This window comes from Mixophyes fleayi, chromosome 11 (assembly GCF_038048845.1).
Source record: "Mixophyes fleayi isolate aMixFle1 chromosome 11, aMixFle1.hap1, whole genome shotgun sequence".
In the NCBI taxonomy this organism is placed as follows: Eukaryota; Metazoa; Chordata; class Amphibia; order Anura; family Limnodynastidae; genus Mixophyes; species Mixophyes fleayi.
The window spans coordinates 29,329,995-29,347,449 of record NC_134412.1 but is presented as its reverse complement, the minus strand read 5'-3'; the positions used below and the strand labels follow the sequence as shown (position 1 = coordinate 29,347,449).

Here is a 17,455-nt window from a genome sequence, read left to right as displayed (position 1 = left end):
CTCTCCCCCTGATATAATGGCCTTGGGATCTTGGTATGCTGCACAGTGGTTCTCCTAGATATGAAGTGGTTACAGTAAATTTCTCTTGCATACATGTTCCTCCATATGTGGCAGTACAGCAGGGATTACTCCAGCAGCCCAGTACATGAAACAGATATGGTTTTGTTACTTAATGTGCCGCTATACAGAACAACCATTCCATGCATACGATCATAAGTGATCAGTCCGTGTCCATTACTGTCAAAGTTCACTTTGATTATTTTTGGATGTTCAGCAAGATTGGTAAAACATATTTTCAGAATTGTCTGCAGAATGTATTTTGTTTACTAAAGTAAAGGATTACCCTATTGCAGATATAATTACAAATGGGAGATATTTATTTCAATTCTATTGCATTGATGGTGATCATGATGCTAACAAATTAAGTACAGTTGTTGAGTGTGGCTACTGTAAGTCAGAAGCCTCTTCAGCCACCAATATTGAAGCCGCTATGGGCGACAGACAGTTTTGTGCAGCTTCTGGGGGTACGGTTGGATTGAGGAGAGCATTAGTTGATGGAGACATGAAAGTTAATGTGGGGGAAGATGCTTGCTTATGGAGGCCGTGAAGATTGGGCAGGGGGGGCTTGGACACCCATCAGTGATCCATTCATCAGAACACCAACAGATTGGGAGTACAATATTAAATCTACGTGGATTTGGGCTGCCCCTGTGGAAGCTTTTTGGACTTGTTGCAGAACATTACCATTGCTGTCCAATGCTGTAATCCCAGCCCAGGGTTTGCCAAGACACTGGTGCATTAGCTGCTCATAGTTACAGCCACACTTTCCCACACTGTGATGACTCTTTAATAATTTATTGAACGGTTTTATACGATTTGTATAAAAATCAACAATTGTGGTTGCTTTGGCATTTATTAGCCCACTCATATTTTCAGTGAAAATAATCAATGCATTAAAGTGAAGCACAAATTTGATAAAAAAAATATAGAGTTCTAGCATTAACCCATAAAGTGATCAAAGATGGAGCAAGCAAATCTTCACCATATCCACAATTGTTGTTTTGCAGTGAGACATGTTTTGGAAATTTGACTTGCACACAAGTTCACACGTGGACACCCTTCTGGAGAAGGAAAATGTTACTCTCTTTGAAGTGCTGGAAGAGGAAGACGTGCTGCAGGAGTGTAAAGTGGTTAATCGCAAGCTGGTGGAATTCCTTATCCAACCACAGCACATGGAGGAATTAGTCATTTGCATCACACAGGAGCCTTCTAGCGACACAGATGAGAAGCTGCGCTATAAGTAAGCGTCAGTTAGATCCTTTATCACACAGATATTGAAGTAATCCTATTTAGATCTTTCTGCCGTTGTTTTTAATTGTAAGAGTGGTGTTTACTAGACTGTCTTGGTGCTTGTTACATAGATGTATTTTTCTTTTAATGTGTTTAATTTCAAATTGTATTTTGTAAATGCTGCATCTCTCACCCCTGTTACTACAGCTGGAAGTTTAAAGTCTTTACCACTTGGTAAATGTGTTTTTGTTTTTTTATTTGTTTTTTAGATATCCCAGTGTATCATGTGAGATCCTGACAGCAGATGTAACGCAGATTAATGATGCTTTAGGAGAGGACGAGGCTTTACTGAAGCGGCTGTATGGTTTTTTGCAAAATGACGAAGACTTGAATCCTTTGCTTGCCAGCTTCTTCAGCAAAGTGATGGGAATTCTCATCAACCGCAAGACGGAACAGGTAACGTTTACAATGTTAAATAGCAACGGTGTGATGGCAATGTCTACCTTAAAGAATCTGAATTCCTTGTGCCCTTAAAAAATGATTTACCACTCCAGGGGTCAGATTCGGTTCGGCAAGAGGTGACGCGGAACAGTTTGCGGCGAACCGATCGCATCAGCGTTTTCACAGAAATCTTCGCTCATTTTCCCTTGTGACCCATAGAGGTGCACGGCAAAATGAGCAAAGATGTCTTACCGTAATAGCTGCCAATGTGCGCATCTGAACGTCCAGGCAATGTTCGATGTCTGAATTGAGTCTGTCCCTAGGTGTTGGTTTCTGAGGTCCAGTTACCTCTATATATCTATGGTGGCAGCTTGGTTGCCCACGGAAATGGTCACCTTGGACCGGATGGAGAAGAAACAACCTCCTGCCTACCCCCTCTAATATACCACATTGGGACACCAATTCTGTTCAGCAGAGGCCTCTCTTCTGCTTCTGCTTTATTCTTCATTATATTATGGTGAAAATAATATACTTATTATAATAGTAGAACAAGTGCCAGCATGCCCATGCACACATGCGCATGCTTGTACTTTTAGTGCAACCTGTGTGTAATATAAACGTTGTACCCATCATGAATAATTATTGCTACCATTAGCAATCAAATATAATTGCCCCTTAATATAATTATTTGTTTATATTGCCCAATAATTAAAAAAACCAATCAGTAATATTGCCCTATTAATATAATGCACAATAAAAATTGCCTCCATAAGGTAATTATAAATTCATTTTGTCCCCATAATCATTAAATAATAATTGCTACAATAATGCATGTCAGTGGTGCCTCCTGTTTTGTTATGAATGGCAGGATAGCTCAGACAGCATGTTTGAGCTAAGTAGCCTATCGGAAGCCAGTGTTTTGTTTTTTGTTTATTGTGAGGTGGTTTTGAGTAAACCGCCAGCAGTTTAGTTGTTTTTAACCCACCACACATCACTGGCGGTTTTACAATCAGCCCTCTGACTGCCCTATATTAAATGCAGCAGTTTGTAGCACTAAACCAAACAGACTTGATGGCGATGTGTAGCAGTTTATATCCACTGCGCAATGCAACATTTGATACTTTTACAAGTTAGGCTCGTCTTTGTGGATATTATGCTGACTGTGTACACTGTCGTGGACCCCTCTTTACATGTGCCCAGGGTAACACAGAGGATGTTTGTAGGTAGTCCTTGACTTGGTTCTATGGATTTTACCCTCCATATGGGATTGCATGGAAAGTCACTCATTCTACACGAAACACCATTCCTGAATTATGATGATGATATTTATATACGTTTGCAAATAGCTCAAATTTTCTTCTGTAGTGTATACAGTTCCCATACAGGTGCATGCAGATGTACAGTAATATCTGTTTTTAAGTGACTGTCCTTTATCATTCAGACTTTCTATTGTGCTTTTCTGCCATTTATGTATGCCATAAAGTAGAGCTGTATATTTTAGCTCTGCTGTGTTCGCTCCGTTGGATACATGTGTATCTAGAGAGCAGTTTTGTTGTGCATCCACAGGTAGCAGAAAGAAATAACTGTTCCTGGTGATATTACATGGCAGAAAGATGCAGCAATTTAGCTGTTTTCTGTAAAGAATGTACAGTCTAAAGTCACCTGAAGGTGCCAGGATCCTGTTTAAGAGCTCATACCCATAGATGCTGAGAAAACTAGTTGAACAAGGTTTTGTCTATGCTTTATCTCTCACGTTGAATGTTTTTTGTGACTTCTCCCAGGAGAGTAGGAGTGAATAAATCAAATTGGCTGAACCAGTTATGCATCTTAGAAATGTGTCCTCTTGTTGAGACCTGAGAACAGGTCCAGGATAAGTGTGCGAATGTGTGTTTGCTTGATTGTGTAAAAGGTTCAACGTGGTTTGGCTAACTGTGCCAAGTCTGCAGAGAGCTGCAGCTTAAATGGCGTGCTTAATCTCCAACCAGTGTATGTACATTTCATTTGCACACTGGAAGTGCTCAAGGCAAATTCGGCTTTCTTTTCAAAAGATCAGGACAAGTTTTGAACTTGTTTGTTACCCAATTGCGCATTGTTTCTTCTTTTTTAATATTTGACATAAAATATGTTAGTGTATGTATTTATGTATATATGTGTATATATAACTGTATCAGTTGTGGTGTGTAATATATATTATGTTTTGCAGATTGTAGCCTTTCTTCAAAAAAAGGAAGATTTTGTGAACTTGCTGCTTCGGCACATCGGCACATCCGCCATTATGGACCTGTTACTGCGGCTTCTGACGTGCGTGGAGCAGCCACAGCTGAGACAGGATGTGTTCAATGTAAGCGTAAGCTGCAGCTCTGTTGGGAGCTGCTGTCGTTTGTGCTCAAGATTTATACTTGTCACTTCAACAAATCAAATCATATCAATGTGGCTGCAAAGTTTTTTGTGCTTAAAAAATAACAGTTGTCGAGCTGTCTCTGTAAATCTTGCTGTTATACGCATGGCATACAATAATTAACAGGCTGTTTATCTTTAATAGTATTTTATTGTTGATTTTTCAAAAAATTATGGGGTACAGAAAATAAAAAAAGGACATGGGGTAAGGGAAGGGCACACACAAAAAAATAAGGGAAGGGAGGAGAGGGGTAAAAGGGGGTACATAGTGGGAAGGAATTAACAGGCTGTTTAGATTTTGGTTCTATAGGTAAAGAAAATAGTTGACTATTTTTCATTAACTTGTAGAGTAAATGCTGGTTGTCTACTGCTAATGTTCTCTAAGTTACCATCTAAGAAACATGGCCGCTCAATATCCATTCACTGGAAGTACCAAACACGGAGTGGCAGAAATGCACACTGTGGCTGGAGTCTTCTGTACAGCTATGTTTAAATATGAATTAGACACCATATATTGTGTCTGTCCCTTAAATAGATTTTGCTGAAACCATGTCAAATACCAGTGGTGAAATATGATGCCTCTTTAATGTTTCTTATAAATATTCTACCCCTTTGTGTTTCCCAAATTATTATTATTTATTTATTAGGCGCCACAGATTCCATAGCGCCGGATACAGAGGAAAGTAACAAATAGATGAGGTAGCACATATGAGGGACTCACACAGAGTGCAGCAAAATACGTGACCGGGAGAACGAGGGAGTCAGACAGTAAACAGACGTGGGCCAAGAGGTAGAGAGGACCCTGCCCGCGAGAGCTTACATTCTAATTGTCACTTTGAGAAGTTCCAGCACAATGTCGGTTGCTTTTTCCTGCAAAGATACTTTTTATACTCATTGTCTTGGTTTATTTATTTTTCTAAGGTTGAATAGTGTTTCCTGAAATTGAATTTGTTTAATTTCCAGTATTTATAAAATGTTGTGTTTCTAGTACCGTCTAGCTGGCTTGTTGATCAAACGATATGACCCGGAGCTGTAGCTATTTTGGATAGTGATTCCTAATTCTCTCCCATCTGACAAACGCAGCCATGGAATTGCTTGTTTTAAATAGAAGTATATAAGAGCAATGATGATCCTTAAGAAAAGTGCAGCGATTTAAAGAGGGTAGTCTGATGCCAGCAGTTTGTATAGTTGTATAATTCAGAGTGACACTAGGAAAGATTAAAAATAAACTAGTGTGTTCGCTTTGAAATTTGTCTTCCAAATACATACAATACAACACTGTGTTGAAGTTGCTATAAGTCATGGTCCCTGTGCCACACTTTCAACACATTATTGAGTCCATGTCCTGCCAAACTTTAATTGTTCTTAGGACAGCTGGGAGAGCAACTCATTATTAGGTAGATTAACTATTAAATTGGTTTCTGTGTAAAGTGGTTTATTTCAGTAGACAAGATGAAAATTTGGCACCACTCAAAATTGGTCTGTAATTCCCACAATTTTGGTGCTTTTAGTTTTGTTTATGCAAAAAAAATACATTGGTGTCTTTAGACGGAAACTGTCCTGTTACCGGGGTTATAACAGTGATCTTCTGATACAGTATAGATGGGTCCTTCCTGTAATGTGGGGGGGGGGCAGGGGCATGTTCTGGATACAGTCACACTGCTTTCGTCAGGTCCAGGCTGCACACTTCATGTAGAAGACAGTGGCACAGAAATAGGGTGTTTACCCTCCTCTTATTGGTGACAAGGTCAAGATATACAAGCAATGTTTTGGGGGTATTGTACCCATTTGTTAAACTCTGCCATACGTTTGGAGACACTGGGGTACAAGTAGATTTGACACAGAATTTTGTATTCCTCAATGGGTTTTTGTTTGAAAAAAAAAATTCATTTCTGGAAACACGTTTAAACTGTGTGGGGTTGTGACATTTGTGAATATTTGTCTCGGAACAGATTGATTTATTAAAGAGCCAAATAGATCCGCCTTAACATGGATAAGTGATTATACTCTCTCGAGAATTCTTTGTGGGCCTTACTTTTAAGAGGACCAATCCTGGAACGGATGAATGGAGAAGAATGTTGAGATGCTTTATTTCCCCGTAGTACCAGATTACATTTTGATTGATTTTCCATGAACCATCCTCTAAGTCTTTTTCGCATTAGCTGACAATTTCCAGACTACTTCTTTTAATGCGTTTTTGGCATCTGTACCAAATGAATCTCTTATGTTTTCCATGTGTAATATGCGTTTACCTAACACAGTCATGTGGATTTGCAGTTGTTGCAGTATGATTTTAAAATCCCCTAGAAACAGATTTCTCTCTGAGAAGGCTATAATATTTCAGACTGTGGAGTGACTTGTTGGAGTCCCCCAGCTTGTTTAATATTACCATGGTAACCATTTGCTGCCCTCTTCATGTGCCCTTACCCTGTTGCAATGATGACCATGTGGTTGGTCATTGCCATTGTCCAAGGTCATTGTAAAGGCAGTTTTTTAGAGCGCTTGTGTATTTGGTGACCTCTGATTAAATGTCTACTGTATGGACAATGTATCATTTTGGGTTAATTACTCTTATATTACATATTAAAGCAGAATCCCACACTTCTTTTTTTTAACCTTTAAATAGCAAGTTAAGTACCTTTTTTTTTTTTTTTTTTTTTTTTTTTTTTTTTTTTTTCTAAAGCATGCATCATTTTTCTTAGCAGACCTCCTACAAATCCTTATTTGCCTTGCTCCATCTCTCTGGGGGGGGTGGACAAGTATGGCTGCCAGTTACTCACAGACTCTTGGCGTATCATCTGGCAGAGGAGAGGGAAGGAGAGGAAGATTTTACAGTGCACAGCGTAGACTGAGCTCATAGGGGTGTTCCAAAACTCCTCTGCTCACTACATCATGTGCCATATGACTGTGGTTGCCAAGACAGTCACATATTACTTTGGAAATTATTCAAATCATAGCAGCCTGAAGTAACAAACCAATGAAAGTTGTGACTACCAAGCTGCTGCTTATAGCCAGCCACAGTGAATTATGTTTGAAAAAAAAAAAAAATGCAGCTCAGCTATTCATGGGATTAATGCCGTAATAAACCCGTGCTTAAGACATGTTCCTTGCCATTTGCAAAAAATGCACAAGGAGTACACAGCATGTTGTTTGCCAGACACGTTGCTCTACTTTGTATCCGCTGCCTCTATGCATTTAATGATCTAAGAATACAACTGGATTTACAAATCTTGTGCGCGTCTGATTTTAATGCTTTTATTTCTAAAGTCTACCATTAGTGCTATTTAAATTTTCCATTATTAGTCCATTATATAATAAAATAAGCTCTGCAGAACTGAGGATATGTTCACAGGGAAAGGCTCTTTTCTCTCTGACAAACAGACGTCCTACCAGTAAGACTGTTTTCATAGATGACCTTTATTATCCACATTATATGTAATGTGTAAGGTATTTGTGATTGATGCTTAGTCCGCACAATCTTTCATTAGTATTAATGGCTTTTAATTTATTTTTATTGCAGGGATAAAATCAGAAACTTAAAAGAATAATGTAGCCTGTCACACTTTTGTAGTCCACCTTGAACTGAAGACATCTTGACTGATGTTTCTTCTGCGATAACATAATTAATAATGAAATGCCCAGTTATGGAGTTATAGAAAACTCTTCAAACTATATAAACATAAGAGCCTTTCCCATCAAGGGAGAGGTGTTCATTTACTTTGCCGATCCTTCACCATTTTCATAGACTGTGAATCTGGATGAAGTGCATTAACAATAGCTATACTGCTGTCCGTGCTGTTTCATGTAATTTATTGTAACCTTATTTCCCCTCTGTAATATGTTTTATTCATTTACACAGTGGCTTAATGAAGAAAAAATTGTTCAAAGGCTGATTGAAATGATTCACCCTTCAAAGGATGATAATGTAAGTATATGATGGCAATCTTTCTTGATTATGGGAATGTGTGCAGTTTCTAGGCAAACTTAGATGCACATGATTTCTGGTTTCCCCACTGTAGAAGTACTTTTTAGTGCATTTTGCTCAAAAAGGGTGAGACAATAGTTTTAGGTATTATTAGGCCCGTTTCTCTTTTGCCCCAGACCCAGATTGATAGACTGAAGAGGGGCTAGGAGGGAGTTGGCAAAGCCAGAGAAGAGGAGATAACAGTAGTCAAGGCAAGCAATTACAAGGGAGTAAATAAGAGATTTGGTGGCTCACATGGTGAGAAAGGGCCGGATCTTGGATATGTTCTGGAGGTGGTAGTCCGGGATTTTGAGAGGGAGGAGTCTAGGATAACCATTAGGCAACAGACTTGAGGGACAGAGGAGTGGGTAGCGTTAGAAAGAGAGAGGGATGTTTTCAGTCTTAAAAGTATTGTGTATCAGAATGCGCTGGGATAGCCAAGATCAGATGGCCTGGGAGATAGTGGGAGACACGAGAAGAGTGAAGGGGAGAGGTCCGGGGAGGATAGATGGATAGATCTGGAGGTCAAAGGAGCTGATGAGGTCACAAAGGGAGGAGTTGTAGAGAAGAGCATGGGTCCAAGAATGGATCCTTGGGGAACTGAGACGGGCAAGGGAAGTTTCGAGGAGGAGTCGGCTCTGGAGAACAAAAAGGAGAAGTTGGTAAAGTAGAAAGAAAACCCGGAGAGGACAGTGTTACGGAGGCCTATTAGATTGGAGAGTTTCCCCCAAAAAATGTGGCCAAGAAGGATGAGAAGGGTAAAGTGTCCCTTAGATTTAGTGGAGAGAAGGTTGTTAGTGACTTTAGTGTTTTCATTTTTTCCCCTTTTTTTTTAATGTGGCTAGTGCTTGTGTCCTTTGGAGCCCTTCCAAGATCCAAGGCTTATGACACCTTGTTTAAGTTTTATATTTTTATGTCAATTTGTTCATCTTAGTTTGTCCATGTGCATACTCATGTATGTATTTGTATATCTATATGAAGACTTTCCATACACGTCTCCCCTGAAGGCTCAAATCACTTGCATGTACAGTACAGAGCAGCCTTAATTAAATTCTGTGCTAATCATCTGTTGACAACAAGATTTTACTGTCCTCCAAGGTCCTCTCATCTCCCTTTCTCTTTGCAGTCTAATTATCCCAATGGGTTGGGGATTACATTCATAGGCTAAGAGATTATTTACAGAGATGTCATCCTGACCCATTTTATCTGAGAGATATTTGATGCTCCTGTCCAACTGAGGCAGAAGATTGTGTGGTCAGTTCGCGCCATTATTTGAAACAAAGTTGATCGATTTCAAATTGAGTTTGTGTTTTATATTTAGAATTTTGGAAGTATTCATCTTTTGAAGCCATTTGCTTTCTATTAGGAGTTTTTCATGGCCGCTCATAGCGCCATCTAGAGGCTGTTATTGGTATCGTACCAATGAAGTCACAGGCATGCACAGTTTCATACTATTGCCTATGAAATATAGGATCATGTAACTTTTTAAAGCTTGTCTAATTCACGCGTTTGTGTTTCAGCAACATTCCAACGCTTCTCAGTCACTGTGTGATATAATCCGTTTAAGCCGTGAGCAGATGATCCAAATTCAGGATAGTCCTGAACCTGACCAGTTACTGGCCACTCTGGAGAAGTAAGGCATGCATTTCTATATACTACACGAAGCAAAAAGCATATCGCATAACGTTCTTCTAGACCACAAGTTTGTGTGGTAAATTGGTTTATAGGTAACCTATTGCATAAATGTATTTTTCTGAAACGTAATGTCCGCACATGGGGGAACAGCTGATTATGTGTGTTCAACAATGTGTCCATAGTTCTACAAGATGTAGGTAGCCATCACAAATTGCCCATGACCCAGAAAATCTGACCATTCCATATGGTTGAGAATGTTACATTTAATATTCTAATACTAGTGTAATAGTATTTATGTTGTTTGCTGGGTACATAACATTGAGCCATTAGGGGAATCCTGCAGTCTCTGAAAGTTACATCAGTATTGTTTAAAACAGCAGCACACAAGTCACTCTGACGTCTGCATCTTTATTCCACAATGTACCGAAACACATCTGCATAGCGTCAGCCACTGAGCCGTTCTGTACTCTATGGAAACATTGTCATTGACTTGTAGGCTGCTGCTTTTGTCCCTGTAATTCCTGTAATGTTTATTCCAATCTCTATCCAGTGGGTCATTTTGTGTGTTCTTTCTCATAAGCGGTATTCATATTATTTGGCGCCTCGGTTTGATTTGTGCAATCACATCTATCAGTTGCCCTCAGTTTAACATTTTAAGTGGTATGAACTGAGAGATTGTTTTCTCTAAACAGACAGGAGACTATTGAGCTGCTTCTTGGCAACATGTTTAAAGGAGAACACAACGAGTCTGTGATTGTTAACGGCATCCAAGTGCTTTTGACCTTATTGGAACCACGAAGACCCAGGTAGGTCATCGTACATTTACTTAAATCTTTTGTTCATGTAGCACCCACATTGATGTACTGCAAGTCATTCTACTCTTCATAAAAGAACGATCCTGTCTCATGAGCACGTTTCCAAGCCAGGAGATCATCTTTTGTCCTGGTTATTATCATCAGATGTTCCATATTCCCCAACATTCTGAAAATTCTCTTTATGTCAGGCAGGTATAACACTTGTCTTGACTGTAGATAACGTTAAATTAAAATAGGAATTGATAGAATCTGGGATTGGATTGCACGCCGAAGTCTAAAACGTCCAGCATGCTTTGCTTGGAAGAGTAGTCTCCTCAATCAATGTTTTTTTTTTTGGGGTTTTTTTTTCTTGTACCAACCCCGTTAGTAGGGTATAAAGACAGAACTATTATTCACTGCTGATGGTGTGGAGAGCAGACAGGGACTAACTGACAGAATTGTGTGTACTTTTGGGGGAAGCAATTTGAAATCTGAGGGGAGCAGAGGAAAATTGTCAGAGCTGTGTACACTTTGGGGTAGTCAGACTGCCATTGATTTATTATACTGAACATCCCCGCTAGCATAATCGTAATACTCTGTTTCTCTTTCCTGCCATTGGGGGACACTGGGAGACATTGGGTGTAAGAGTTTAGGCACTTATCAACTTCTTTGATCTTCACTCTCCTCCCCTACTATGCCCCTCCTCTCCTGTGGATACCTCAGTTTTTAGGCAGGAGCCTATACCAACGTGTTCTATCTCCTAGGCACTTTAGAAAAACTGAGGTATCCACAGGAGAGGAGGGGCATAGTAGGGGAGGAGAGTGAAGATCAAAAAAGTTGATAAGTGCCTAAACTCGTACACCCAATGTCTCGCAGTGTCCCCCAATGGAGTAAGAGAAATCGATTTTACGGTGAGTAAAAATCTTCTTATTGCTTTTGCATATTTTTATATTTTGTGTGTGTTCCCCATCATTGCCTTCTTCCTTTGCAACATTTGGGGTTGAGCAAAGAGCAGCAAAGATTCATCTTTCCATGTCTTCAGTGTTTTGACACCCAACATCACCCCCGCCGCTCTATATTTCCACCGTTGTGATCTTCCTTTCCCTGTACACCCACAGCAATCGAACGGGGTTGTATCGGCAGGTAGAAGAAACGTATTCGAAAAACTGTCAAAGTGCAATGCGCCTGTGCAGTATCCATTATGGCAGTGCAGCTGCTTATTTTCATGCGTTCCACAATGTCCTATTTGGATGGAAGATTATGGGCACCTATAATCTGTGCCCCTACCCCCATGTGGGGACAAACAGTACAGTACCATTCTGTACAATTCTTGTATGTTATTGATAAGTAGCAGCTTTGCTTGTTAAAACCAAATTATTTTTAGTTTTCAACATTTGTGTTAATCTATATATTTAAGGCAAAAAAAGAATAAACCTAGATCTCGAAACCAAAAATGTGTTATTTATAATACCCAACTAACTTTCAAGCTTGCTTTCAGAACGCTTGGATCTTCTGTGTACCTTTTTATTTCATTTCATGTTAAGTAACAAGCAAGATATTGCATATGTGTATATTTATTAAACTGTTGACAAACATGCACAAGTTGCAGGCACTCTATTTCCTCTTGGTATTAAATTATTGGTTTCTTGTGCAGAGCTGAGCTGGGTGGATTGAGTGGGTTCTACTGTAACCTGGAAGGTCAACTGGAGATCAACCCCCCTGGCATAGATACAACTTCCAGTACACAAGCCAGTTTAGGCACACTGATTGCCATCAAGGAACATTTGAATGAATTCCATCAACTCCTCATTGATCCACCTAAGGTAAAACAGCAAGTTTATAACTATTCCATTTCTTTCATTCTTATAGCTTTCATTTTTACTTTTTATTTCTCTGTTAAAACATCCAAGCCCAATATGCTAAGTGGAAGCCAAGCCCCCAGATCATTACATGTTACAAATTAATCTGTTCTTCGATGTATAACATCCCTGTATCTTCAATATTTACTTTTCTGCAATTTGTGACCTACATATTTTATTATCTAGTTCAAGTACAGAGAACCCAAAGTTTGGTTTGTTGTAGATCTGGTTGTTTGACAATCAAGCTGAATGACCGGAGCAAAGTTAGTGTGGTCAGTGTACAGAACCAAATCCGTTGTCAAAGCGTAATCAGTATAACAAAAAAGAGTCCAGGGCACTAAATTAAACAATGTTTTGCTCTTTTTTTTTTTATGTTTTTGCTTTTTTGTGTTTTTCTCTTTCCTGGCATTTGGGGACACTGTGAAACATTGGGGGTAAAGTAGGCGGACTAGTAGTATGATACTTTGAAATTAACCCCTCCTCCCCTACTATGACCCTCCCATCTGGGACTGACCTCTGTTTTAGTGCTCAGGCGGTAGGGCGTTTTATTTTGTGCTCCTGCCGTTTTTTTTATTTTTTAACCTCTTTATTCTTTATTCATTTTTATGCTTTTGCAGGGACCCTTGTTTTTACCCGAGGAGTTAATAGCCTAAAGGCTGCCTTCACTCCTAATGCTGTGACAGCCGTCGGCTGATAGCGGTGTGTTTCACACACGCTGCGGCTCTGTGAGAATGAAGCCGTCAGCCGCACTGCTTGCCGACATCCCCCCTAGCAAAAAGCAGTTTTTTAACAGCAGGGGAAGACCGCACAACATAACTCCTCTAAGGAGCAGGGAAGAGTCACCGTAGGCGGGCATTGCCGGCTACAACTATAGGAAGCCTGTTATATTATGCAGCAAGTGCCTTGACCACTAATATGAAAAGCGGAGATCCGCTCCCTCACGGAGGCAGCCATTACTGGGCGGGCATTGCTGAGGGGGGAGGGGGATTTACTCCTCATTGTGTTTTGGCAGGCTCTCCCCCCACGGAAGTGGCCATTTTACCCAGTAGCAATCTGTTTATTTTCAGCAACAATAACTAGTAAGATGACAGTGTAGCAAAAGATAGCGGTAACATATATTCAAAACAATGACTGACTCGCGTACCATGATATCATCATCATCATCACCATTTATTTATATAGCGCCACTGATTCCGCAGCACTCTACAGAGAACTCCCTCACATCAGTCCCTGCCCCATTGGGGCTTACAGTCTAAATTCCCTAACACACACACACAGATAGACAGACAGAGATATTGCATATATCGTTAGAACAGTGCAGTAAAGAGATTACCAGAGCGGCCTAGACTAATCTCTTTCAGAGAGTATATGCTACCGGCTGTTACCTAATGCTCAGTTGTGAGATCCGAGCGAATCCCGGTTTGTTTTTTATGGTGAAGCAAGCAAGAACCCACTAGCTTTAAAGTGTTGTAGGCATTTAGTCTCGCTTGGACTTTTTATTACTAAAGCTCAGTGTACTGGGTCGCAGAGTGTGTCCTAAAAGTATAAATAAAAATTCTGTTTAAATCCTGCTCCTCTAAACAATAAAAAAAAAAAGGGAGATTTTTTTTATTTTTTTTTAAGGTGGGATTTATTAGATATTTTGTTTTACAACATCAATACGTCTGTGAAAGGGACTTTCAAGACCAAGCGGTCCGCTGGAATGTCTGACATTAATTTGTGCAACAAACTGCTTGTGCAAAATGTATCTTGTGGACAGTCTGACCCGGAAGATCTGTATGCAGCATGTGAGGCGGAGTCCCGTGAGTAGCGTGGGCCCCGCGGTGACACCGGCATTACCAGAAGAGTCGGCTTGGGCTAGATCACTGGTGACTTTCATAGCCACTCTCGCTCGGATAATGTCTCAATAAAAAGAGGTAGGTGACTCTTAAAATGCAACACACATTTCACCTTAAAGCCAGGTAACACCCGTTAGTGGGGTTGACGGGGCTGGAACAGGTTTGGCGGTATCTCTTGCTGAGTTCGCCCAAGATCTGGCACAAGCGTCCTCCTCTCTGGAACGCCTGCTTAGCGCCCCTAATAGGTACTTTGGATTTGCATCAGGTTCAAGAGTGTTCGCCAAAATAATGGCCGTCATGGTTGGTCTCCTGTGTTCTCAGGGAGTCACTATCGTGCCCTATTTGGATGACCTGTAGTTGAAAGCACCGTCGTGATTTCCTCTTCTGCAACACATTCGGCTCACTATTTGTTTGCTCCAAACCCAGGGCTGGATTTTAAATATTCCCAAACCCTCTTTGAGCGCAGCAAAAGTGTTTTCTGGCTCTTAACTTCGACACAGTGCTTCAGAGGGTGTTCCTCCCAGAAGACTCTTGTTCCTGTTCTGCACAAGACGAGGAGGTATATTTACAAAACTGTGGGTTTGAAAAAGTGGAGATGTGTGTGTGTGGAAGGCTTACATACTTTGTTTGTATTGAGAATCTGGGTTTTCACACTTCTCGTTTTAGTCTTTCTTCTTTAAAGCTGCAGGTTTGAGCGCTTTCCATTGTCTTTCAGCAGAAACTGGCAGTTTTGAGGGATGTTCAGACTTTTCTACGGGGTGTTCTGCACATTCATCCCACATTTGTATATCTGCTTGAACCATGGGATCTTAATCTGGTGCTCATGGCTCTCACCAAGGCGCCCCCTATGATCCTTTGGACCAAGTTGATCTCTGTTATGTGACTTGAAAGATGTATCTCTTCTCGCCATTTCATCTGCTTGTTGGTTATCTGAGTTTGGGGCGCTGTGCTGTTCTCCCCCTTTTATCTTCTTTCATCTGAATAGGGCTGTGCTACACACAAAACTGTCCTTTGTGTTGTAGGTGGTCTTGCAATTTCATCTAAACCAGGAGATTGACGTTCTGGCGTTCTGTCTTGCATCCGGGCCTTCTGATGATGCTTTGCTTCTTTTGAATGTGGTTCTGGCCCTTCTGTGCTATGTGGTTTCTGTTCGCAAGACCACTGACCTTTTCATCCTGTATGATGCTCACAAATGGAGTTGGCCTGCCTCTAAGCAATCAATTGCTCACTGGCTTATGTCCTCTATTCCAGGTGGCTTAGCCTGTGCAGGTTGGTTTAAAAGCTCATTCCATCAGGAGTGTTGGTGCCTCGTGGGTGGCGCATCATGTGCCGGGCTGCGACGTGGTCGTCTGTCAACACTTTCTAGAAGATCTTCAAGTTGCAAGGTTTTGCATCTCTGGATGCTAGTTTTTGGCGTAAGATGTTGTGCGCTTCTGTTCAAGAGCAATCCCTCCCTTAGGGGCAGCTTTGGTATGTCCCCAATGTTTTGCAGTGTTCCCCAATGGAAGGAAAGAGAAATGAGGATTTTACTCCCAGTAAAATCCATTTCTCTGACTCCATTGGAGGACACTGCGCACCCTCCTATTGCTTTTTTTTTTTTGTGACGCCTGGATGTCCCTCTGTTCTGAGCTTGGTTATGCAAAAACAGTTTGATCCCAGATGGGAGGGGCATAGTAGGGGAGAAGTGTATGTTCAAAGAGGCTAATTTTAAAGTGCCATACTCCTAGTCCGTCTACTGTAACCCAATGAGACAGAGAGATGGATGCTTTAATATTTGAGCCGAAAGATAATTTTAATTAGTATCAACCTCAGATGACCCCTCTTCCAGATGAAAGTTCTAGAGTATGTCCTATTTGTCACTAAATTCCTCCTTTTGTTAAGGCAATCTCTCCTGTACTCCTTCTCCAACAAATTTAAGCACTTCAGATCACATAGGGACACACTTGGATTTAAACTATGTTTAGGCATGTTGAAGTAAAGGACAGCTACATTATGTAAGTTTGTTATTTTAGCAAGTCGCTGAAGATAACCAAAACTATTTAAGCAAACAACAAAACACAATAACTATATAAGATGTAACAGCAACAGTACTCTAATCAATTATGGCATGGTTTGCTAGTAGCCATGTACATTTATTTAAACCCAAAACCTCGTCATTTGTTTTAAGATTGTATTTTATTTGTTTTTGCAGAAAGAAAGCTTACAGACAACGTGGGGTATTCTTGATCCACCATTAGGGAATACTCGTCTCCATGTGGTGAAATTGCTTGCTAGTGCAATTAACACAAACAATATAGCTTTAAACCAAGAACTGATTGATCTAGACTCGATCAACACCATGCTGGTAAGTTGCAAAAACTGTCTTTTACTAGTGGAATGTTCGAGAGAGGGAGGAGTGTGTGTGTGTGTATGTGAGTGTGTATGCATATATATGTTTGCGTGTGTATGTATATGTGTATGTATATATATTTAATACTATTTCTAAGAGAGATCTATATGTAGAAAGGAAGAGATGGTGGGGGGCAATAAACAGAGTTATAGATAGGTACAATATGTGTGTTGGATATTTCTATGGGCATTTTATATTTCTCTGGTTGAAATTTGTATTCTCTATCTTTCAGAATCTATACTTCAAGTACATGTACAACAATTTCTTGCATTCACAAGTGGAGGTTTGCATCAATACAATTTTAAATTCAACGTCAGCTGAAGAAGAGAACGAGAGTGATCTACAAGAAAATATGCTTGTCAAATATGTAAGAATAGTTGTAATACCAAATGTTTAAGAGTAGTATAAAGGGTGTTATGGAAAAGGAATAGCCTTGTCTAGGGCAATAAATAAATAATGTAATGAAAAGATGCCACAAGATAGGATTCAGGGTTAGTGTTGTAGAGTGTAATGGTGGGTATATGAAGGTTGTTTCAAAATGAGATTGAGACTGTTGGGGTGCGGAGACTATCATCGTATAAATATTGTGTATATTATGTATACATGTTTTGTTTGAAATGCAATGATGTACTTCTATCTATCAATATCAGATTCTACAGAAATGCCACCTTGTACAGAGGATACTTTCAGCATGGGAAGATAATGAAAGAGAACAGTAAGTGGTTTTTTTTGTTGGTCATGAGAATTTCTTCTTTTTGTGGCGTTTTAGTTTCCCTTGAAAATTAGGCTTGGTTTCCTCCGCATGCTTTTCTGGTAGACCATAGATGTGTGTGCTAGCGCTTGTTTAG

General features: G+C 40.1%; 1 protein-coding gene across 3 annotated transcripts in view; it reads left to right on the top strand.

Moving 5' to 3' along the window:
- PPP6R1 (protein phosphatase 6 regulatory subunit 1) overlaps positions 1-17,455 on the top strand; it is a 61,337-nt gene that overhangs the window by 25,069 nt on the left and 18,813 nt on the right. For all 3 annotated transcript variants that reach the window (XM_075190078.1, XM_075190080.1, XM_075190079.1), the window contains exons 2-11: positions 1,068-1,300; positions 1,560-1,746; positions 3,935-4,072; positions 7,988-8,053; positions 9,613-9,725; positions 10,420-10,533; positions 12,176-12,344; positions 16,410-16,562; positions 16,840-16,974; positions 17,258-17,322. In XM_075190078.1, the coding sequence (XP_075046179.1) occupies positions 1,074-1,300; positions 1,560-1,746; positions 3,935-4,072; positions 7,988-8,053; positions 9,613-9,725; positions 10,420-10,533; positions 12,176-12,344; positions 16,410-16,562; positions 16,840-16,974; positions 17,258-17,322 (1,367 nt within the window). In that variant the 5' untranslated portion in view covers positions 1,068-1,073. The remainder of the gene's footprint in view (positions 1-1,067; positions 1,301-1,559; positions 1,747-3,934; positions 4,073-7,987; positions 8,054-9,612; positions 9,726-10,419; positions 10,534-12,175; positions 12,345-16,409; positions 16,563-16,839; positions 16,975-17,257; positions 17,323-17,455) is intronic.